Genomic DNA, 22,314 nt, shown 5'->3' with positions numbered 1-22,314 from the left:
GTGCCGTGTTGTCTTGGTGGATGTTCAAAATTAAATAGAGGTGTTATCCATTTACTGTAGTGTGCCTCAAATGCGGGTTGGATGGATTACTGAATGGCTTTGTGGTTTAACTATCAAGGGACAAGGGCAAAAATGAATGACGAAAGAAAAGACAAGTCAGAGGAAATCAGAATTTCATCATGAAACGTTTTTGTCTCTTTTAGTGTGAGCTTTCCCCCCAATCCCAAACTCTTAAGCGCTCTTATCTGGATCATTTTCTGCACGTTTTAAGAAGCATGTGGAGCAGATCAATAATGTGCTTCCATCTCTTTTTCAAGTCATCGCCTGGGGACTGTGAGCACAAATGATGTGTGGTGTGAATCAAGCGTGCAAACATTCCAGATTAGTCGGACTGTCATCGGCTGGCACCAGACAAGCGTCCGGTGCGCCGCCAGGTCGTGTCGGACTTGGAATTTAGAAAAGCTGTATCGTGGCAACGGCTAGCGGCAAATGCCTGACTGAAAACTGCAACATCGTGTGGCCCTTTCAACAAAAATTCTAAATTCTCCATACAATGACACATGACACAGTATTTGCGACTTGGGATCTTACAACTATGACGTTTTTTTTTTCTTTTCGTTATTTTTACTGTTTGCTATTGTGTATGTTGTATTTGACCAAAATGTATGTTTGAAACAAACACTTCTCAAATGTATTCATTCAACACTAAACGTGAAATACAAGGCAACAGAATTTTGGCTGTGATTCTTGCGCGTACCACTAGAGGGAGCCCAAGAGCAACTAGAGCGTGGATCTCCAACTCAATTTACGTGGGAGGTCTTGATGTGTCTGGTACATAGCCAGTATTCCACAAATAAATGGGTTTGAATACATTTAGAAAATCTTATATCTTTATTGTCAACAGCTGGGAGCATTCGCTTCTTCAGCGTATGAACAAGATTGGCAACAAAGTCTCTCAGATCCCTGCTACTTCTCAGCATATCTGGTTGTGTGATATCTTGAAAAGTGCCTATATCTGTCCTACGACTGAGTGGCGACAAGTCCAGGAGGTACCGCGCCTCTCGCCCAAAGTCTGCTGGGCTAGTCTCCAGCTCAGCCCGCAGCCAAAATGAGGACAGAAAATAGATGAATGGGCATCACAAAGTTTGGTATCGCTTGCATGTGAATCTGGCTCGAAGCTATCTGACAACAATGAGTGGCCAACATCCTCTGCATCTTCCCACCCTGAAGGATGACAACAACAACAATGTCTGTGTTATTATTTTCCTTGGCTTCCCGTCCATTGTTGCACTGCAGCGGCAGGGGCAGCCTTCCCATCCATCACACGCCAATGGCTCAACCCCCCCATCACCAGCCCAAAGACCACATCCAAAGCACCCAGCACTCATTACTGCGATATAAAACCAATTTGCGTTAGTCACTGGTATTCCTAACAAAACGCCATGTGATGAATTGACTGTACCCATATTGAGGGATGATTGACATGGGCGGCGGGCGGCATGACTCGGTGGAAGAATGTCTATCTCGCGAGCCAGAGAGTGTGGGTTCAATCTCCTGCCTGCCCTGCAATCATTTGGAAGTTTCCTTGAGCAAGACACTGTACCGTCAGTTGTTGTTTTTTTAGCGTGGTGGAAAGGCGCTCCGCTCCGCAAATGGCAGCCAATTGACCATTTCCTTGCACGCATTTCTACGAGTGTTGAGCCTTTTGAGCGTGGTCGGTCACGAAACTAATGATGCACGCACCGAGAAGAAATGTAAACAACAGAGCACAGGGGCTGGTTGCTGGTTCGGGACGGGAGTCCCGCTCCACAGCTCCCCTCAAATGCAGCAAACGTAGAGCTAGAATACCTTGGAACACCGCGGTCGTGACTGTTTTGGTCAGCTCATTAGCATAAGCAGCCAGCGAACGACAGCAATGTCAAAAAGCGTTATGCTCCTAACTGCACGGTGGGGTGGGGGGGGGGGCACTCCATTTTGCCAAATGTACTCACCAGATAATCCATGTACAGCCGCTGTGCAGTTCCAGCAAGACGATCAGACTTTGAGGGAAATGTCCAAAATGTTGCAAAATGAGCTTCCAGGCAACACGTCGCCTTCCGGTGGGGTGTAAAAAAACAACCTTGAGTGGGCTAGCACTCGGGGCTTTTGCTTCACCGTCTCCTCCACGCCGAAAGTAGGCAGCGACGTCCCGGCCGGGTCAACGCTGATCGATCTGAGCTGAGCTGAGGGCTTTTCCCCTCACCTCGAGCACGCAGTCGAGCTCACTGTTAGCTTTTTTTTGTGTGCGTGTGCGTGCGTGTGTGTGTGTGTCCCGCACAGGAGAACAGTTGGATTGGTTGGCTCGTTGAGGAAATCGACTCAGCCTCTCTGGTGACGTCACGCACGTCGCCGTATGCGCGTAGCGTGATCACGTGATCAACCACATGGCCACGATATTGTGATTTGATAGGAAAGCAAGCAAGCGAGAGAGAGAAAGAACTCCAAGCAGTTTTTAAATGGATGTATTTCTTTCTTTCTTTATCTATACTCACGGAAATGGTTACCTAGCACATGTAAGTGTAATGTGAGTATGAGCTGAACGAAACAATACAATGAAAGTCATTTATCAACCGTGAACCTTGACGTAATACAGGTAGGAAGATGACATCCAAAGTACTTTGACAGACAGTACAAAGTCCATGTCATGGTCAAATGGGCTGACTGACTGTCGCATTTCTACCCGTGGTACTCAAAAGGCTTCTCCTGTTTTTTCATCACCTTTACCTTTTATGTGTGATTGGGCAATCGAACAAGCGGGATAACTATATATATAGATATATATCATCATTTCATCATTGTTGTAGTCGTAGAAATGTGGAATGTTTACTTTGCAAGTAAACGCTATGCAACAAATCGCAAAATTACAGATAACCACAAGATGGCAGTGTCTATCTGAGGTCTATTGATTGTTGCTGTCTTGTGGCGTGAGGGGGCTCACAGCTCCGCCTTCGATTACACAGCCTGGATGACTCGCTGTTGCTGAGCTCCAAGCAGACAGGCAGCAAGCAGCGTCCCAACGCAGTACGGAGGCGAGGAGCAGCCTCCCTGTCCTCGGGAGACCAAAACGCTTATTTTACTCGACACTCTTTGGGGCTAAGAAGGATACATGACGTTTGAAGAAGCGTGAATACGGACTTGGCCTTGATTAGTGGTGGGCTGAAAGGGGGAGCGAGCTCCTCGCTGGGACTGCCAGCAGCGTTGCGCAGCGTTGCGTTGCGCAGCGTTGCGCGGCCCAACGCAGCGCAACGCAACGCTGCTCTCTAACCCCACCGCCTCTGCCTCTGGCTCCGGCCAGCCGCTCCGATCCTAACTCGCCGCCTCATTCCGACCATGTCGGCACTCCTCCGGGCCAGGGCCATTTACGACTTTAACTCGGAGAATCCCGGCGAGGTGTCGGTGCGCGAGAACGAGATAGTAAGTTTACACAGCGAGCAGGACATCGATGGCTGGCTGGAGGGCACGAATAGTAAAGGCGAGAGGGGGCTCTTCCCAGCCTCCTACGTGCAGATTCTGCGGGGGAACAATAACCACACGTCCGTCGATGCGCAACCCGAGTCCCGCTACGCCAACGTGCCATCATCCGTGGCGACAGTGGAGCATTCCTGTCAGCAGCAGCAGAAGCAGCAGCAGCAGCCCAGCCCAGGCAGCGACGATGACTGGGACGACGACTGGGACGACAGCTCCACTGTGGCGGACGAGCCGGGCAGATACCGAGACTTTGAAAGCAACGGGGCGGCGTCCACCTACAGGGTGTCCACATCCTCCGTGGCGAGAGGTCAGCACCCCAAGAGCTCGGCGACAGTGAGCCGCAACCTGAACCGCTTCTCCACCTTTGTCAAGTCCGGAGGCGAGGCTTTCGTGCTGGGCGAGGCGGCGGGTTTCGTGAAGGACGGGGATAAGATCTGCGTGGTGATGGGCCCGCACGGTCCCCAGTGGCAGGAGAACCCGTACCCGTTCACCTGCACCATAGACGACCCCACCAAGCAGACCAAGTTCAAAGGGATGAAGTCGTACATGTCGTACAAGTTGACGCCCACGCACACCCAGGAGCAGGTCAACCGGCGCTACAAGCACTTTGACTGGCTATACGCCCGGCTGGTGGAGAAGTTCCCCGTCATCTCGGTGCCGCACATCCCGGAGAAGCAAGCCACGGGGCGCTTTGAGGAGGACTTCATCTCCAAGAGGCGGAAGGGCCTCATCTGGTGGATGAACCACATGAGCAGCCACCCGGTGCTGGCACGCTGCGACGTCTTCCAGCACTTTCTCACCTGCAGCACGGACGACAAGGCCTGGAAGATGGGCAAGAGGAAGGCCGAGAAGGACGAGATGGTGGGCGCCAACTTCTTCCTCACCATCAGCACGCCGGCGGCGCCGCTCGACTTCCAGGAGGTGGAGAGCAAGATCGACGGCTTCAAGGCCTTCGCCAAGAGGATGGACGACAGCGCCCTACAACTGAATGCCACCGTGGGCGAGTTTGCCCGCAAGCAGATAAGCGGCTTCCGGAAGGAGTACCACAAGTTGGGTGTCTCCTTCAAGGTCCTCGGCCAGTCCTTCGAGATGGACCAGCAGGTCCTCTCGGCCGGACTCAACCGGGCCATCTCCTTCACGGGCGATGCCTTTGAATCCATCGGGGATTCCTTTGCAGAGCAGCCCAACAAAGATCTGGACCCTATCATGGACCTGTTAGCGCTTTATCAAGGACACTTGGCCAACTACCCGGACATCATCCACGTGCAGAAAGGTAACACACTCGAAATAACATCGTGCAGTGCATTGCTTGTCTTCAATCTGTTGCTTGAAGCCTTATAGAACTATAACACCTACCCGTGCTATTTAGAATTAGCATGAAGCTAGCAGACGGAAAGGCGAAACGATGTGATTTGGCTCTCAACGCTTTTGCAATCAAGCCACAATTGCTTGCTCGTGACGACAGGAAGGCCTTACTTACACAAATCCCCCGCTTGCCACACACATATGCGCACGTACACCTGAAGTACGTGGCTGCTTTTGCAACGTGGTTGCTGAGTGCCGTGCGCTCTTGCAGCCATCACTGGGGAAAACACGGTGTCCGAGCCAAGAGGATAAAGTCAAGTCATCCTTGTTCCAGCCGTGCCTCCTCACTTGAGATAAATACGGCGACCCGGTGAGACACGAATCATCCGTCCGACGGTTTCCACGTTGAGCTGCTACAATTTTGGCGCCGATTTCCTCCAATTGAGCAAGAATCTATCGAGATGGACGCCTACAACATTGGCGAGTCATCACATCAAAGCTTGCGACAGCTGCAGACATTTTCGTTTTTCCAAGGGAGGGTCTGGCGTGTTAGGGAAGCCTTCGCTTTAGATTTCAGAGCGGAATATCAAGATCAGCCGTTCAATCGGGAAGTTGCAGATATTTTTTTTTCAAGTCTTTGTGAAAAACTTGCATTCCTAATGTCCTTTGGCCTGGCCTGGCCTGGCCTGGCCTGGCCTGCTGGCAAAAATGCCAAAGTCACATGGTTCAATGTCCGTTTGGACACTGCGCCCATTGACTGGGCAATGAGCAGCCAGCCATCATTCGTCACGTGACCTCACACCGGTTGACGGATGGGTGACTCAGGCCCGCCCGCATGCTGACTGCTGCCAGCACGTGCCAAAGACCCTTCCTTGGGCGGGCATGACCAATAAGTCAAACGACAGCTTTCAAAAACAATCTTTGCTCTTTTGAGTCATTTGAAGTGCTATTTATTCTCCAACCACAGGAGCTTCCTGGCTGCCTTCGTTTTTACCACGCGCTTAGTCGGAAACGGAAATGAAAGCCACACCGGTGGCAGGCAATATGCGGCGACTTCAGTGAGGGGAAGGACGTCAATATTGATTGCAACTTCTGCAGGAAGGCCATTAGCGATGAGCTTGAGGGGTGACTCGCAGAACGCTTTGACACCTCAAAAGTGATCAAGAGTGTGAATGTGAGCCCACCACACAACAATGACAAAAGTATTGGACGCATTTTCTCATGCTATTCAATGAGAATGTTTCCCCTGGGACAAGTCGTGATGGCCTAAATTGAGCCAATTTGTCCTGAATTGGGGACATTTTCGAGCCTAGTTTGGCCAACAGGATGCCTGACACACACACACACACACACACACACACAGGCATCAGCTTTGTTTGAAAGAAAATGGCTCCGCTTTTGAATTGGGTGTGAAAATGCAAGGTTGCATTTGCAAAATGCACGGTGACTCAATCTGCTCACACCTCAAAAGTTTTCCCACTCGTGTGGTAAAAGATTTCTAGGTGATGATTTGCTGTGCGGGCTGACCTCATGATTCTAATTGAAGCGGTGGGTGCTGATGTTTTACCCTTGAAATAGCGGCGGGTGGACAGCATTTCCTTAAATGGCGCTTTCACCATCCTTACGCGTGCGTGTGAGATGCAAAATTGGACGTTAACCTCCAGTTTGCGGAACTTTGGTTAAGCATTAGCAATCTGTGAGCAATTTGTTATCTATTCAACACGAAGAAAGTCCTCCGATGCCAATCGAGTCCAAGGTTCCTATTAAAAAAAGTGTCAGCAGTCTCCCAGTTTGATTCAAATGTTTTGTCTTGATATCTCCCTCCATGCAGGCGCCCTTACCAAGGTGAAGGAGAGTCAGCGTCACGTGGAGGAGGGCAAGATGGAGGCGGCGCAGGCGGAGGGCATCACGGAGCGCTGCAACATCATCTCGTGCGCCACGCTGGCTGAGATCCAGCACTTCCACCAGATCCGCGTGCGCGACTTCCGGGCGCAAATGCAGCACTTCCTGACGCAGCAGATGGACTTCTTCCGCAAGATCACCAGCACGCTGGAAGAGGCGCTGCACAAGTACGACTAACGGACCGATGGCGTTAGCGGTTCATGCGGGGCTGTCGGACGTGCGGCCCCGTGGGTGGCACATTGGAGCCCCCTCCCAAAGCATTTGACACATTTTTGGGACGTTTGCGGGATACGTAGCGATGGATGGTAGTGAATAAAGCCAGATGGATGCCACACCTTGTTTGGGCACCCCTGATATAATGCTGTGGAAGTAATCCCCATTGGATTTTGTTTTTGAGCCTTACATTTGAGCAGACTACTGCAGCTCTCTCGCTCTGCCAAAATTGTTTACGTGGCTGGCCTCTCAATGCGCCTTCTCTTCTATGTTGAAATTGTCTTTGTTTTGACCAAAGTATTTTGCTGAAAACACCACCTCCGTGTTTGAATTGATATCAGGATGGCTAGGTATAGCTTATGATCAATGAAATATTTTTAAATGATCAATGAATTGAACATTTTTGAATGGAATAAGTGAAAGACATCAAGTTTTCTACCATATTCTAATGGAGTGAGATCGATGCCTTACATTCAACATTTTTCAACCGTTTTTGTAAGAAATGTCAAAGCGATGAGAAATATATCCTTCCTGAACAACAACAACAAAAGTACTCCTTTTTTTCCAATTCCCTTTTCTACAGCGCTTGTCCTCTTTGTGGCTCATGGTAGCCAGCCAATCACAGGTCACGCTCTTTTTCACGCCTTCTGCTATCAATTAAATTTGAAGTCAAAATGCCCCAGTCCTTGGCAGCCCCAATTTCCCCCAATTTCTCCCGTGTGCTGCCAACACCGTAGGAAATGGGTGTTCTCCACCTCCTGCGATGCGAGGCTTGCTTGAGAAAGGCAATGCATGCTGGGATATTTTGCCAAAAGCGTTCTTACCTGCGAATAGGATTGTCGATGCTCGTCGGAGCCGCGGGCTGGCAACCGGTCCAGGGTCCCGTCGGCTAGGATCATCTCCAGCTCCCCCGTGAGCCTAAATGAGCCATAAAATAGCAACGGATGGATACGGTCTCATCCAATGCACCGAGAAGCGGCATAGTAGCTAACCAATGTCAGCGCACGACTTCTTCCTGTTGCTTCTCTTTCTGCACCTGGCATCATGTCAAGTCGTTATTGACTTCCCTCAGCGGATTCGAGACCGACCGTCTGTACTCCTGAGAGGGACCAGAAAATTCCCACCCCGAAATATTTGAGAAGACTTTCTCTTATGAAAGGAAATGCTTTGTTTGGTTGGGATGGCTGTGCCACATTTGAAGTGGATGGAGGTGCGATTGTAGAAAAGCACCCAAATTTGTGTTGTTTGGCAAGCTTGTGGACAAGCAGTCTATTTAGCTCTGGGCCGCCACACAGATAGATAGATGATAGATATTTTTAAAAATCTTGTCAAAGGTCATTGTGCTTATCTGCTGTTGTTTGATGACCTGATGACAGTTGGCTTGTTATCAGCGAGGACGGACGGACGGACGGACGGAGGTGTTGGAAGTGGAGCTGTGTTGTCATGGTTGCCGTCAACATGGGACGATTAACAAATGAAAGTGACTTGACATTGCATCTTTTCATATCCTCTGATTTAACCACTCATCCAAGTGTAAATGAGCTCCTCACACAAGCTGGAGTGAGTGAGTGAGATTGGTCTGCCTGCCTGGCTGCCTGCCTGCCTGCCTGCCACGAGATCATCGGGCAACCTCAGCACAACACCAGAATGTCCACTCGTGCATAAAAGTGAGACTTGTGATGAACCTAGAAAAAGAGGGAGCCTTTTGAAATTGAGGGAACCAGAATTGCAGGTGTGGGATTCATAACCCTCCTTTGACACGTAATATGAGTGGCTGGAGGCATTGGTAGATCATTGTTCAGAGGATAAGAATCAAGTAGCTATGTGGCTGGCTGAGTAACGTTAGTTCTATTGTCTGTCTAAATGACTTATGAAATATCGCTTGTTTAAATGGTTACTATTTCACATAGATGCTAATCTAATGTTAGCATTAGCCCGAAGCGACAGAATTTCTGTTTTCATATGAACAGAGTCCAAAGAAACAGATTGAAAGCGCTTTCTACAAAGAATCAGGATTTTCACTCACTTTCTCCTTCCAAGTCAATGCAAACAAAAACGTGTAACTCGGGTCGCTCGTACCTCAAGGCAACACTGTGATTTAGAGGAATAAAAACGATTCCGCTTATTCTTACTGAGGAACACAATTGTGTCTGTGTTTGGATTCCTGTGGGTTGTTTTTGTTTTGGCTAACCGGCAATGCATCGTTGTCCTGTCCTGTACCTGCCAGAAGCTTCTGGAATGTTTTTACAGCCCTCACACAGGAAGCTCTCGTGGGGTCCTCATTCGTGTAGATTGACTGAACCCACACCGAAATAAGCCTCCACCTCTCTGGCGATTCTCCAAGATACATATATATACAATATACAACACACGTCGTTTGCCTTCCTTCCTTCCTTCTTTCTTTCTTTTATTTATGCTCTTCGTGGTCCACTGTACATTCCTCCATCCCAAAGCTTCATTCGGCACACCAATGAACAAAACGAGGAGGAACAATGTTGGGGGGGGCTTGAGCCTTGCTGGGAATGATTTGATCATACACTGTCATGGTAGACATTTCTTCAGTATGGAATGATCCTAAAGGGAAGTATATTCTTCTCATTTTGGACTGTACAGAAAAACAACATGATAACATAACAACTATATAGGCAAGTTATAAACTGAAGAACAAAACTAGAATAGAGTAAAACGACTCACCCTTTGAATACACATCTGTGGGAATGGATGAAGATGGAGGTTCCGACACAACCACTTTAAGCTACGTACTAGTTGTTGTTGTTTGACTTTTGCTTTTGACGGAGTTTGGGGAAGGCACATGTCAAGCAGAGTCAATGCCAGCGAGCACACAATGGCCATCTGTTTTGAATTGTTTAAATCAAAGCCAACCCTTGTGTCCTTCCTTAAGGAGGAGCAGTACATTAGCCACATGGATCTTAATGATGATTTACAGCAGTGACGATGAAGCCACTGAATGGGTCGGTCGGTCGGTCGGTGTCTACTTCTTCTGCATTGGCGGAGCGCTCTGCTCTTGGCACTGACGTGTTACATTCTGCACACCTCTGCGCTATTTTATTGGCTCCAGGGAAAAGACTAAACTGCTTCTAATGGTGTATCTTAGAGGGCGAGAGAGAGAGAGAGAGAGAGGGGGCCTCAGGAAGTGAAATGGAGGTTGGACAAGTTCAATAACGCATCAGTGTGAAACCTCATTCATGCGACTCTGCGTCATCTTCTCTTGGTAAAGAAAAAGAAGTCAAATTATACAACACAAATGCACAGCCAAACATATTGTGCAAAGGGGCTTTTCTGCACTAACACTCTGAGAACAAACAATGGGCCTGACTGTTGACACTTTATGACTCATTGTCATGCAAAAAGGTCCAAAAGTCAGACTGCCGCAGAAGCGTCTCGCTTTTCAGCTTATGTTCCTGTTAACACGCTGGTGTCAGCACATCATTGGACAATTTTGTAAAAAATATCAAGCAAGAATGGCGGCAAAAGCTTCCCTAGGCTAACTGCTGTTTTCAATCACAACCAGGATTTTTTTTTTTTCGGGGGCTCTCTGACTCGAAGGCGAGACCCCTAAAATCAAATCATTAACGCGCTTGCTTGCTTCTATTTGAATTGAACTTTCTCGGTACCGTAGGCACGCCAGTTCACTGTGCAGCAAACTCGCGCTCTACCGGTGACTGTTGGGAGTGTTTCTCGTGGTGGCTGCAGTACAACGTGTTTCCAGCAGAGGGCGCCGATGCTCTATAGCTGAGTATTCTATTACCGTTTCGGCTCTTTCATAGTTTGTGATAGTCGATGTTCAATAAAGAGTTAAAAATAGGAGAGTGTATCATTAAAGCTGCTAATGAAATAGTTGAACAAAAAGAACTTTGGGCGCATCAACTGAATCTTTTCATTTTGAGGACTTTAAAACCTTACTTGAGGTGCTCATTGGATGTCTGGTGTGGAGCTGATTGCTCATACAAATGCATGGCACATTTGAGAATTCACAACTATACCACTCTGTTCTCCTAATAGAATGAATTAATATGAATGAATTGGAAAATACCTCGTGTGTCAATTAGTGCAACTCGTGGCCTTTGCTTGACAGGATAGTGGAGGTTTGGCCCCCAAAGGTGCAGCTGACAGCGGAAGGGACGGACGGCAGCCTCGTTTACCGTAGACGCGCCAGTTCACCTGGGGCATCGTTTTTAAATTGTCAATTTGCGTTGGTGTTGCCAATATCAATTGTGTAAAAAGCTTGAAATGACATAGGGAGGCCGGCCTTCAATTTTAGAATGACCCAACGATTAGAAAAGACGACAAATGATTGACAAACTGTCTTACGTGACAGCCGGCAAAGGTTTAGCTGTAAAAGATCACACGCTGCAGACCTCATCTGGACATCTATTCATTATCATTCTTGTGTGTCAGGAGCAGCTGGCAACGAGTGGCTGCAAGCCTTCATTTGTAGAACTGTTTCATTAGTTTACGGTCAAGCCTTTGCTAAACACACATAGCGGACCTGACGGGGGAGCGGCCCCGAGCTGAAAGGCCCCTCTAACAACACGTCTGCTAAAGCAAGCAGGTATTGTTCATATCCATGGCTCGGCTGCGCTGCGACCACAAGTTAAAAGCATTTGCCATTGCTGCCGTTTCCTTTCAGACGAGAAGTCAAATCCACCATATGAAAATAGCATGGACGTGGTTTGAGAGCATTTACAGCACTTTCTTTTCCTTCAGGTGTGCAAAAAAAACAAAACAACTGGCCTAGCATTAGCACTACTTTTGGGGGAAATTTTGGAACTACTGTACTTGTTTTCAATTTTCTTTGGTCAAATTTAGTCAGGCTACAGTCTGTGTTGCCATCTCGCGGTCAACAGTGGAACCCAAAATAAACACAAGGGGGAACATTGACTTCTCACTGGACAATGCCATTTAAAGTCAGCACAATACAAATGAAGCAGCTGAGTTGTATATTGTTGTGTTACAATAGGGTATTCATACAAAGATTGGAAAAACACGCACAATGGATGGTGGTGAGAAAGAGGTGATGCAAATACAGGTGATGACTACTGTCATGGCACAGCTACCAGCAAAAACCAAAACAATGAACGGAAGTCACCCCCTGAGTGCGCAGGCTTCAAGAGGCCTTTGAACAGCTGTCTTGTCAAAAGCAAACAGTGTCACAAAGGCCGCGGGGTAGCGGAATGCCCCCCTTTCACGCCGCCTAATCCCAGAACACACTGCTGTCGGAGCCCATCAGGCAACCAGCCAGAGATGGGCCTTCCTGCCCTTTGCTTAGCACTAGGGAAGGGCTGAGGGTGCTGGTGCACAAAGAGACAAGAGTTGTGCTGGCTGGCTCAGGCCAGTTGTGTAGGTGGCAGGTCAAGATTACTGAAGGAGGTGAAGTTCAAGTGGATGAACCAGCAAAAACAAGAAGGAGTGAAGACAAGGTCCCTTTAAACACAAAAGTCTTTCCAAAACAACAACAAAATTGTTTATTTTCACTCATGGTCAGGGTACAAAGGATTTCTGCGCTAGTCATTGTTTTAGAATAAATAAACCGATACACAAATATGTAGCGAGAGAACAACAAATCACAGTTCTCCACTTGAAGGAACTTTCTGGTAGGTATGTGTGTAGGTGCACGCGTGCTGTATTTGGAATTCCTGCGCTTGAATGACCTGTGTTGTTCAAGTCAGGAATGCCATGTTAATCTACCATTTCTTCCAAGGAAAAGAAAACACACACACACGCGCACGCACAAACAAAAAAACCCACAAGCATAGAAAAGAAGTGCTGTGTCGGACCTTTAAGTGTCAGCAATTTCAAGAAAAAAAAAAAAAAAAAGGGAAATAGGCCCGGATGGTTTGGCTACATTTGCACACCGTATCCAACAGCCATGGCAGCCCTATTTTCACAATTTGTAAGAAAATGCGGTGGGGTGGAACAAAAGGCAACAAAACCTGCCAAGACATCATGAGGCATCCAGGCTGTCTGTCAATAGCGGGACGGAGTGATTACATCTTACACTTGCCGACTAGCACTCTTGTAAAACTAACTAAGCAGCTCTTGGAACATTTATTGAGCTGCTGACAGCTGGGCCCGGCGGGGCGGCACGGCACGGCACGGCACGGGAGCTTCACAAACGACATTTTGGGGAAACGTCGTGATGGAAACACCTGAGAAATTGCTGCTCATTCCTGATAGAAATACAGTGGAACCTCTACGCACTTTGATATCAAGATTCAGAGCATAATCGCGACGCATTTGAATTTTTCTCACGCTTTGTGTCAAAACAAGTCAATAAAAGGTGGACTCACCCTTCATGGCCAATGAGAAGACATAGTGACCACTGTGCACCTGGGAGCTGAGTCAAAATGAAACACAGTTGACTCCACACTTGTTTTTTTTTTTTCCTTCCCATTATGTTGAGCAGAAATCGGACGCTGCTCTCTGATCGCTCTCCCCTTGCCGATTCAGACTTGTTTTAGAGGTTCCACTGTACTCGCACAGAGAGCGAAACGTTGGGCACACCAGCGGCCAATGGGCTCTTAATATGTTAGCGCACTCGCTGCCGTTTGGGGTAAAATCACGTCGATACAAAAAAAAAAAAATGTGGCGATCAAGAGTAGAAAATGTATAAAGCTAAATCATATATTTCTGCATATTTATACATGACGCATTATTAAAACGCATTTATGGAGGTAGATAGCAGATAGGAGGTGAAAATATACAGTGTACAGTGGTTGCTGTGCTTTGGAGAAGAAAAAACTGGCTGGCGGTAACATTTGCAATATTATTTGCAAGGTGAGCTGCGTGTGGAGTAAGCCATACAGTACACAGCATGAGGTGGATGATTCGAAAGAAAGAAAGAAAGAAAGAAAGAAAGAAAGAAAGAAAGAAAGAAAGAAAGAAAGAAAGAAAGAAAGAAAGAAAGAAAGAAAGAAAGAAAGTGGCAGGATGCTGCTGATCTCCTTGAGTAAACCCATCCGGGACTTTTTGCAGGACACGGTTTTGCAGGAGCTGTCCAGCTGGCCGTGTGGCTGGCTCCTTCCACGTGGACGTGTGGCGCTCACACAAAGAGGACAGAGTAAGGGGGGCATCGGCAGACTTGGGACCACGACTCCCGCACCCATGACCCGTGGCAGCCTACGGCGGAAGCTGCCGACCAGAAGGTTCTAGAAAAAAAAAAAAAGGACTGTATTGTATTGTTACCCCAAAAATGTCTCTGTTATGGAAGGCGTTTTTAAGAAGAAAACTAACTCCATCTATACTTTTACACTTTTCAAACACGCAGCAATGATCTAGAATGGAAAGAATTCAACAGCTTCGGCTTCAGTTCAGTGGACATTGCGCTGCTCCTTCTTGGGTGCGTGTCTCGGCCACCGAGGGGCAGTAAAATACAGATTTGGAAGGAATGGGAGGAGCTTCATTTCATGAAGTACTTTGACGACAATCACAAACCTTTGGGTCATTTTTCCAGTCCTTATTCACAATGACACTAGGAACCCAGAGTTTGGTTTACCTGGTGCCCTCCAGGCCGTCTCCTCCACATCGCTCTGACTTGGACATGGCGTCACTCTGGCACTCTGCGCAAAGCAGCCTCTCTCTCACCAGCTGGGCACTCCACACTTTCAGTTTGCAAGCCGCGCTCGCTTGTTTCACCCTCAAATACACGCAATAGCTGCAACCACAGCAAAAATCATATGACGCATAAGTGAATCGAGCACGATAAAAGAAGCCAGCCGGCCAGCCGGGAGCGGCTGAACTTGGCACAAAGGCAGCGAGCTGTGGCGCCCCCCCCGAGCAGACAAAAGATAACAGCGCATGCACGCACGCATGCACGCACGCAGCGCAGGTGTCAGAATGATTCCCAAATTGTTTTCTCAGCACAGCATGATTTGAAGGTGATCCAGCGGTGTCACGTCACCTGCAGCATATCAACAGGCGAAAAGGAGTGGTTCTCATTTCTTTGTTTTTCATTTGTAAATGATCATTTTCAATGATTATTGTCTGGCTTGCACGTAACGTAAACAATCGATGGGCGCTCGCTCTCGGTTGGGCACTGCAAGCGCTTGCTTTGGCCTAGCAGAAAGTAGCAAGGAGGCTTTTCCTCCTTTGGGGCCTTGAGCTGGCTTTGGCTACAGCATCGTGATCTGACCTTTGCTGATAAAGCCGGTGTAATCCAGGTTCAAAAAGTACAGCTGTCCTTCTTGGATGTGCTCTCACAAAGCAGGATGTAAAGTCATGGCCGTTCTCCAAGAAGCTGATTAAAAGTGACATTGGACTGGCGTGTTCCCCCCCCCCCCCCGCTATCAGGGCCCTGGACGCACATTACTCAAGAAAATGAGACATTCGTGGATGAGGAAAGGGATTAAAAGCCTTCTCCGGTGCATGAAAAGGTCCCTGACATAGATTAGAAGATGGAATGTCAGTGACGCAATCTGATTTACGGAAGATGGGAGGGAGGGAATTAGCCTCTCGGTCAATTTAGCCAACATCCCAATTTGGCAAATTGCTGGAGCCTATGTCCGAGAAACAGATCGGGATTCTTTTATGATTGTTTCAAGGTCTCTGTCCTCTTCTAACTTGATCCCTTCATCAATTTAAAAGCAAGATAATTCAGCTCTGAGCCCAGCTATTCGGCCAAAGATGACGCCGTTTGTGAAAAATGAGACCTTTTTCGAATAGATGTGTGTCACTTCAACAAAGGAGGAAAAAAAAAAACAAAGAAATGGTGAAAGTGTTTTCTCAGAGCAAATGCTCAATGAGGACCACCTTTTGCCACAGATGAGCGATTGAGAGACAAAACAAATAGGGCTTGTACAAAGCGTCTGCCAGAGAACACCTTGTTATTATCGTCTGCCGAGCGAGCCAGCGCAGCGAGCCAGCGCAGCTGGCGTTGCGTGCCGAGCCACCTTACCTGGCCTTCTCCTCCTTCACCAGCATGTGAGGCCTCCTCCAAGGGTCCTTAAAGTTCCTCTTGAAGGAATCGGGCAGGATCTTCGCCACGTCTGCAGGTGGTGAAGAAGAAACAAACCAGGCCATTTCAGCGATTTGGGATTGATTCTTATTTGATGCCGCCTGTGTTGTCAATGTTTCAACATTGCTTCGCCCATACGCTAAATGCGTAACCGTGGCCCAGCGCCTTCATACTTAACAGAGCGAGGGAGCGAGCGAGGGAGCGAGCGAGGGAGCGAGCGAGGGAGCGAGCGAGGGAGCGAGCGAGGGAGCGAGCGAGCGAGGGAGCGAGCGAGGGAGCGAGCGAGGGAGCGAGCGAGCGGCTCACCTTTGGCCCAACCGCACATTTGGTTGTTTCCGAAGCAGCCGCGGCGCTGTTTGAGGTCCGGGCAAGGCGTCCCCCCGTTTCGAGGCGGGACGGACACTTGGCGACTCCTTTCCGTGCTCCCCACCCCGCACGGAGACGTACACGGCGACCAGGAGCCCCAGGAGCCCACCGCACAGTCGACGGCTGCTAGGGAATGGCACGGAAAACACAGATCAGTAAAAAAGGACTGTAGAGCTCGGAATTGAAATGTCTAGCGTGGGTGGTGCTGAAGGTTGTCAATGAGCCAATAAGACCCTGATGGTATTGACGGCAGCGCCTCAGATGAGAGGCAGGTGGAAAAATGCGTGCGTGCGTGCGTGCGTGTAGCCACACTTGAAGACGGAAGCAGCGGGAGCAGCCGGCGCCGGCGCCAGCAGCAATCAGGCCCAATTAACCAATGACATCAATCCCAAGAGGAAGTGCTATTGAAATCAGCGGGAAATCAGCCGTATCTGACCTCTAACAGTACACACAACAAAGAAGGTGAGAGGAGGTTCACAATGATTGATTTTTGGAGAGGAGACTTTCATGACACTTCTCACACACTTCAAGTATCTAAGAGAGTCAAAGATTTGCTCGCTTCATTTGCGCAATAATGCGCACAAACGACCTGATATCATTGAATACAATTTGATGCCAATTCAATCCAAAAAGAAAGAAATCATTCTGAGCAGCAAACAGACAATGAGGAGAGCAGGTGGATCCGGGGGATGGAGAAGATGAAGAACCCCAAACTAAGGAGCAACACGACCACTCCATCTTCATTGTGTGTGTGTGTGTGTGTAGAGTGAGAGCGCTTTCAAGGTGCCGCCACGCTCTGTTCATTCCCATGGCGCTGTCGGGGGGGGGGGGGGGGGCTGTCTCGGTGACACAGCCAGTCCACAAAGCCAGTGTGGAATTCCAGCACATTAGTGCTGCCCACCTGACACCCGGCCTGGCCTTTCCCAGATCACCTCACAGCACACTCCTTTGCTCATTCCAATTGCAGTCATCACTGGAAAATGCACTTGTACCTCCATTTGAATTCATCTGGAGCCAACTTGCTCCTCATTCTTCTTCTGATCCAACACACACACACACACACTTTGTTTCTCTTCACTGAGGGCCACACAGCCAATTAGGGTCTTTGGTGAAAAGGGCGTACGATGAAACGGATAGGGTCGGCGAGTTCCCGCACTCCGAGTCCCCCCCCACCCACCCTGCACCGGAGGTCAGGAGGTAATTGCCTAGCCGCGGTGGTGGTCCTGCGCTGCGTTTGTGGTACGAGCAGTGCGACAAGAGTCGCCACCCACGTGATAAACCCTGCTAACAGTCTGACCCGCCGCTCGGCTCACGGCCCCCACCTCTGACCTTTCACCCCGCGTGGAGAAAACAAGTGGTTTTTGTCAAGCACCCAAAATAATTAGCCCTCATTTGAAACATTTGGGCAGCACATTTTTGGGACGTTATCAACTCCACCGAACACAATAACACTATTGTTTGCCATTCGGGTCCTTTCGGAATTGGAGAACACAAAAGAAATCATAATAACTGAAAAATATTCATCATAAATTGCTCCGCAAAACATATACAGTTATAAGATTTGAAGGTTATGCTTGACCTGACACAAATGAGTAAAAGCGATTCCTAGGAAATCACAATGTCCAATGCCCAAGTGTTGCGGCGACCCTATACGTATTTTTACCAAATGCCCAATTAAGTGCTTCATTCTTGGAGAAGAAAAGACTTCCGCTTACATAAATGTCCCATTCAGGCACAAAAAACACGTTTCAAATTACGTTGAACTTTGCAGACAGCTCGACTCTGCTGAACGTTTTATTTGAGATGAACCAAAACACGCGGCTTAGATAAACAAACGTGACCGGGCAACATTGTTTTTGGTCCGCACCGAGAGAAATAATAATAGAGGGTCAAACGCTCTCGCTCCCTGGCAGAGGTTCACACAAACATCGTGAAATGGCAATTTGGTCTTCCGTCTTGTCGCAAACATCGCCAGCCAGCCAGCCAGTCACACTTTGCCATAATTGAGCGCTGTTTCGGCTCGCTTGGCTTTTTCTGCTTCCATTTTAGGGTGCCGTGACAAAGGCCTTGTCGGAGCTTGCTTTATCTCCTTGTCCCTTAATCACCTACCTACTTCTTTCCCTCCATCTGTGCCTTTTTTGAACACGCTCCCACCCCCTTCTGTGATGGAACCCAGATGTCCTAATGTTCTCAGGAGGACAACAGACCCCCTTAAAAAAAAAAAAACACACACACACCCCCTCCCAGCCAGAGACAACGACGAGACTAATAATAACAGGTTAGCACATACGGAAACATTTCCTGACTGACAAAACAACAAGACGGCAAACCAACGTGAGGTGCGTTGGAGAACCACGGTGAAGGTTAGAACCAATCTCACCTTGGTCACGGGGGCCGACGACAACTACTACTAAGCACTCACTACTACTACTGTGTGTGTGTGTGTGTGTGTGTGTGTGTGTGTGTGTGTGTGTGTGTGTGTGTGTGTGTGTGTGTGTGTGTGTGTGTGCGCGTGCGCGTGCGATCGACTCCCATTAGGATGTTGAAAAAGTTGAGAAACGTGATGCAATAGTGGCTTCTTGAAAACAAACAAGCAAGCCGTTTGAAGAAATGAAAAGTAAAAAGTCCTTTTACAAGCAGAAACATGCGTGGAGCGTACAGCTGTTGATCCAGCTGGACCCTTTCAAGCCTTCGAGGTGAAAACATCCAAAGACGGGAGGGAACATGTGGGATGGAAGGCAGGAAGAGCGAGCGAGCGAGCGAGCGAGGAGTGAACGTCCGGCCGGGTCAGGACGTGACAACAACATTCGTACAAGAGAAGCAGATGTGCCAGATGAGCCATGAAGTCAACTAGCAGGCCACCGGCATTTTGTCCTGCATCACTGGACCGAGGTTTAGTAACGGTGCTATCCATTGACTCTGACACAAAAATCGAATCACACTAATTTCTCAACTTTGGTCACATGTAGAGTTCATCATTTGGACAAAGGCTAACGAACGCTAGCAACTAGTGCTAGCCACTCGTCACGTTCAATATATTCATTGCTACGTCACAACTCGGCCTTGACCCAAAGATATTCATTCTGTCTTCAGGGTCATGGATTTATCACAGCAACCTTGCAGATTCTTGTGATGGCTATGTTGTCTTTCTTTTCAGTTTGACAGTAAATTTGGTCTGTATTTTGGTTAGGTTGAGCGTGCATACAAAGAGGTTGCGTGTGCTTACTTAACCAGAGGGGTTTGTTTGAAGAGCTCTTGAAATGCACCATTGTTCCCTGAAGGTGCTTGTTAAGACGCAACATATAGCGGCAGGCCAGGCCCACAATGTGAGCTTGAGCTTTCCACACACGCCACGTGTGAGAGAGGAGAGCGGCCCTCGCTCGAAGCAAAGCAGACTATGGCCACAGAAAATGGGAATTTTTTAACTTGGAAATTGTGACTTTTTACTTGGATGTCAACTTCCATTTTTCTCACAATTGCAAGGCGAGTGGCATTGGTAAATCCAAATGTTATGGATTAGTTTTACATCAGGTCTGATTCTTCTTCTGCAACTCCAACAATTGTTGTTCTTTTTTGACAACGTGATTGTGACATCATTAATGAGAAAGAAGGCTGATAACACGCCTCTTTTAAAATGCCAATGCATGCATGTTCGCGTCGATATTGGCGAATTTAGAAATCTTTAAGCGACGGATATTCGTGTAAAAAAATAGGATTATATTACAATACTTACCGGCGTATAGTCTTTGTTTTCCATGATTAATATTACAGCATCTTGAGTCACTTGCACTAATGGTAAAAGAAAGGAAGAAGAAGTTCTTCTTCTTCCTCGTTTGTGTTTGCATGGTTGTATTATACCTCCTCCTGGTGGCCATAATGGGAACCCTTACGGCCTTGTAATGCAGCACAATGAGCAGCAGAATTAGTTGTTCACACTTTATTCATCCTAGTTCTTGTCATTAACATATACTTAATATTCACGTCTTACACTTTCATGTTTTATATAGGTTTTCTTCGCTTTTACAAAGTGCAGTACTGTCGTGATTTTTCAATTTTTCAAAGTGATGGCCCAACTCTAGGCTCCAACTCACCAGATATGAGGCACACACTCTGGTAGTCGTCGCAGCAGTCTCCGGTCTTCTGACAATACGTGTCGCAGTAGCACAACGTCTTCCTCCGCGTGTACTCGAAGCAGTCGTTGTTCCGCCCGGTGCAACAGTTGGGGCTGTCCCGCTCCCGGCAGCCGGCCTCCACTCGGGGCACCGTCACCCCGCCGCACAGCAAGGCCAAACATCCGCACAGTGACAGGAGCGATCCGAAAGGCGCGGAGCTCCATCGGTGCGCACCCATGACCAAGGTGCTCCACGCGATTTTCTTCTTCAATCTGACCTGGAGGTGGCGGGCGGGGGGAAAGTGCTTTGAAATGACTTTCCTCGTGGCTCTTGTTACGGGAAAGCGCTGCTCCGGCCGGCCGGGATGGGTGGGTGGGTGACAATGAGAAGTTAGTGATGCGTAAAAGTGGACCAAGAGCGCGCACCAGCTCTTCTCTATGCGCCCCTGGGACACGCCCCTTTGCAGTTATTGTTGCCTTTCCCAAACTTTTACTGTGCCTCTCTCTCTCTCTGGCTCTCTCTCGCTCCCTCCCTCACTTTACAAATTGAATAGATGATATAAAAATATAGACTAGTGAATGTTAATGCATCTACACGTATAGCAATGGAAGAAGACTAGCTTCCCAAAGGTCAGCTCGTTGGTTTGATAATGCCGACACTGAACGAGCCATGAGAGATTGTACCCATTCTATTGGATCAAACGTCTCTGCACCATCAGGGAACAACATGACAAAGATGATGATGATGGGATGAATGGAGGCTCCTCATAAAACCTCATTGTGCGCGGAGAAGAGAGGAGCTCGCGCTCTCTCTCTCTCTCTCTCTCTCTCTCATCACTGGGTGAGTGCCAGAGGGAGATAATCGCTCCTGTGTTTGATGCTACACAAGATGAAGCTCTTGCTACATTGTCACTGGTTCTATGACAAGACGGTGTCTTTATTGAACACAAGACTCCTCTTTTCTTCACAAGACATGTGACAAAAAAGCTGACAAATGATATGAGCACCAGCCAAGCGAGTTTCCCTGATCAAGTCATCGACTACCGGGCTTTCATGAATGCTTCCATCCATAACATACGACAATAAACAGGAATCAGAACAAGTCAATAAAAAAAATTAAAATGGCTTCGCTTTCACTTTTTGTTTTCACCAACAACAAATCTTCATTGAACCAAAATAAGGGCTTCACGAAGACATACTGGAATATTACACCCTATGAGAAAACAAAACAAACAAAACACAAAGTACCTTTCGACATAGAGAGAGCTTTTTTTCAAAACCAGATTATTCGTTAGAAATGTTACACGAGTAATAATACTTTTCAAATCAGTCATACAAGCGTCAATATCAGCACAAGATGCCTTTGATAGCAAGTATGGAGAACAACGACAGGATGGCTGAACATGTTTGGCTCACGTTAACGTTTCATTTGATCATGGTGAACTTTATCTTGGCAACGCAATTCAGTAAGCAAGATGACAAACACCTTTGGAATTTCTTTGAGATTTTGACACCGATTTCTATTTCACTATGACAGGGTGGACATGTTAAGATTGACAATACACACATGGGATGAAAATGACACTTCATAAGATTCAAAGCCAATTTTGAGCGAAGCAAGAAAATGAAAAAATAAAACGTGGGTTGAAAACATCAGTCAGACTGTGCGAGAGGACACTGTCGCCATCCATATTTCATCAAAAGGCACACGAGTGAACTATTTGAAAGCAACCTGCCAAGCGGGCAGGCAGGGCACATCAAGAGCCTGTTCTCATTTTCTACCCCGAAAATATTCAAACGCTTCCTAATCAATATTTTTGGACTCAATTTAGATGAGGAATTTGCCCTATTTGATCCAAATCTAATCTTTAAGTCAAGATGTAATTTTGCTGCAATGTCCGACTCCATTTTCACAAGAACCACAATACTAGATGAA

At 47.7% G+C, this 22,314-nt stretch overlaps 3 protein-coding genes across 7 annotated transcripts in view; 1 reads left to right on the top strand and 2 right to left on the bottom strand.

Moving 5' to 3' along the window:
- The window catches only part of arl15b (ADP-ribosylation factor-like 15b), a 46,373-nt gene extending 44,002 nt beyond the window's left edge, over positions 1 to 2,371 (bottom strand). The window contains exons 1-2 of the mRNA XM_085908943.1: positions 2,120 to 2,371; positions 1,992 to 2,039 (exon numbers count right to left, since the gene is read on the bottom strand). Of these exons, the coding sequence (XP_085765069.1) occupies positions 1,992 to 2,003 (12 nt within the window). The 5' untranslated portion in view covers positions 2,004 to 2,039; positions 2,120 to 2,371. The remainder of the gene's footprint in view (positions 1 to 1,991; positions 2,040 to 2,119) is intronic.
- A 952-nt stretch (positions 2,372 to 3,323) lies between these two features.
- On the top strand, positions 3,324 to 7,464 carry snx18a (sorting nexin 18a). The gene is made up of 2 exons (XM_085908886.1): positions 3,324 to 4,780; positions 6,644 to 7,464. Exons 1-2 carry the CDS (start codon positions 3,370 to 3,372, stop codon positions 6,889 to 6,891), a joined length of 1,659 nt encoding a protein of 552 aa, XP_085765012.1. The 5' UTR covers positions 3,324 to 3,369; the 3' UTR covers positions 6,892 to 7,464.
- A 4,401-nt stretch (positions 7,465 to 11,865) lies between these two features.
- On the bottom strand, positions 11,866 to 21,188 carry LOC147058687 (somatomedin-B and thrombospondin type-1 domain-containing protein). Of its 5 annotated transcripts, none has more exons than XM_085908932.1 (5): positions 20,359 to 21,188; positions 16,208 to 16,393; positions 15,842 to 15,932; positions 14,444 to 14,602; positions 11,866 to 14,096 (listed from the first exon to the last, which is right to left on the bottom strand). In XM_085908932.1, exons 1-5 carry the CDS (start codon positions 20,615 to 20,617, stop codon positions 13,991 to 13,993), a joined length of 801 nt encoding a protein of 266 aa, XP_085765058.1. In that variant the 5' UTR covers positions 20,618 to 21,188; the 3' UTR covers positions 11,866 to 13,990. The 5 variants fall into 5 exon arrangements, with proteins under 5 accessions (XP_085765058.1, XP_085765060.1, XP_085765063.1 ...); XM_085908934.1 differs by having other exon boundaries at positions 16,208 to 16,390; XM_085908935.1 differs by lacking the exon at positions 20,359 to 21,188 and adding an exon at positions 20,001 to 20,350 and having other exon boundaries at positions 11,867 to 14,096.
- Positions 21,189 to 22,314: the final 1,126 nt, after the last annotated feature.

This window comes from Syngnathus leptorhynchus, chromosome 4 (assembly GCF_054491065.1).
Source record: "Syngnathus leptorhynchus isolate UIUO chromosome 4, UIUO_Slep, whole genome shotgun sequence".
In the NCBI taxonomy this organism is placed as follows: domain Eukaryota; kingdom Metazoa; phylum Chordata; class Actinopteri; order Syngnathiformes; family Syngnathidae; genus Syngnathus; species Syngnathus leptorhynchus.
The sequence above is the reverse complement of the archived record's forward strand: the minus strand, read 5'-3'. Positions and strand labels throughout refer to the sequence as shown.

Bases quoted from the DNA above. Each gene is read 5' to 3' on its own strand.
- snx18a (XM_085908886.1), top strand. From the start codon at position 3,370: ATGTCGGCACTCCTCCGGGCCAGGGCCATTTACGACTTTAACTCGGAG. The intron at 4,781-6,643 runs GTAACACACTCG...CCCTCCATGCAG, and splicing joins CATCATCCACGTGCAGAAAG to GCGCCCTTACCAAGGTGAAG.
- LOC147058687 (XM_085908932.1), bottom strand. From the start codon at position 20,617: ATGGGTGCGCACCGATGGAGCTCCGCGCCTTTCGGATCGCTCCTGTCA. The intron at 16,394-20,358 runs GTGAGTTGGAGC...GCCATTCCCTAG, and splicing joins GAGTGTGTGCCTCATATCTG to CAGCCGTCGACTGTGCGGTG. The intron at 14,603-15,841 runs GTAAGGTGGCTC...CTGTGGTTGCAG, and splicing joins GTGAAGGAGGAGAAGGCCAG to CTATTGCGTGTATTTGAGGG.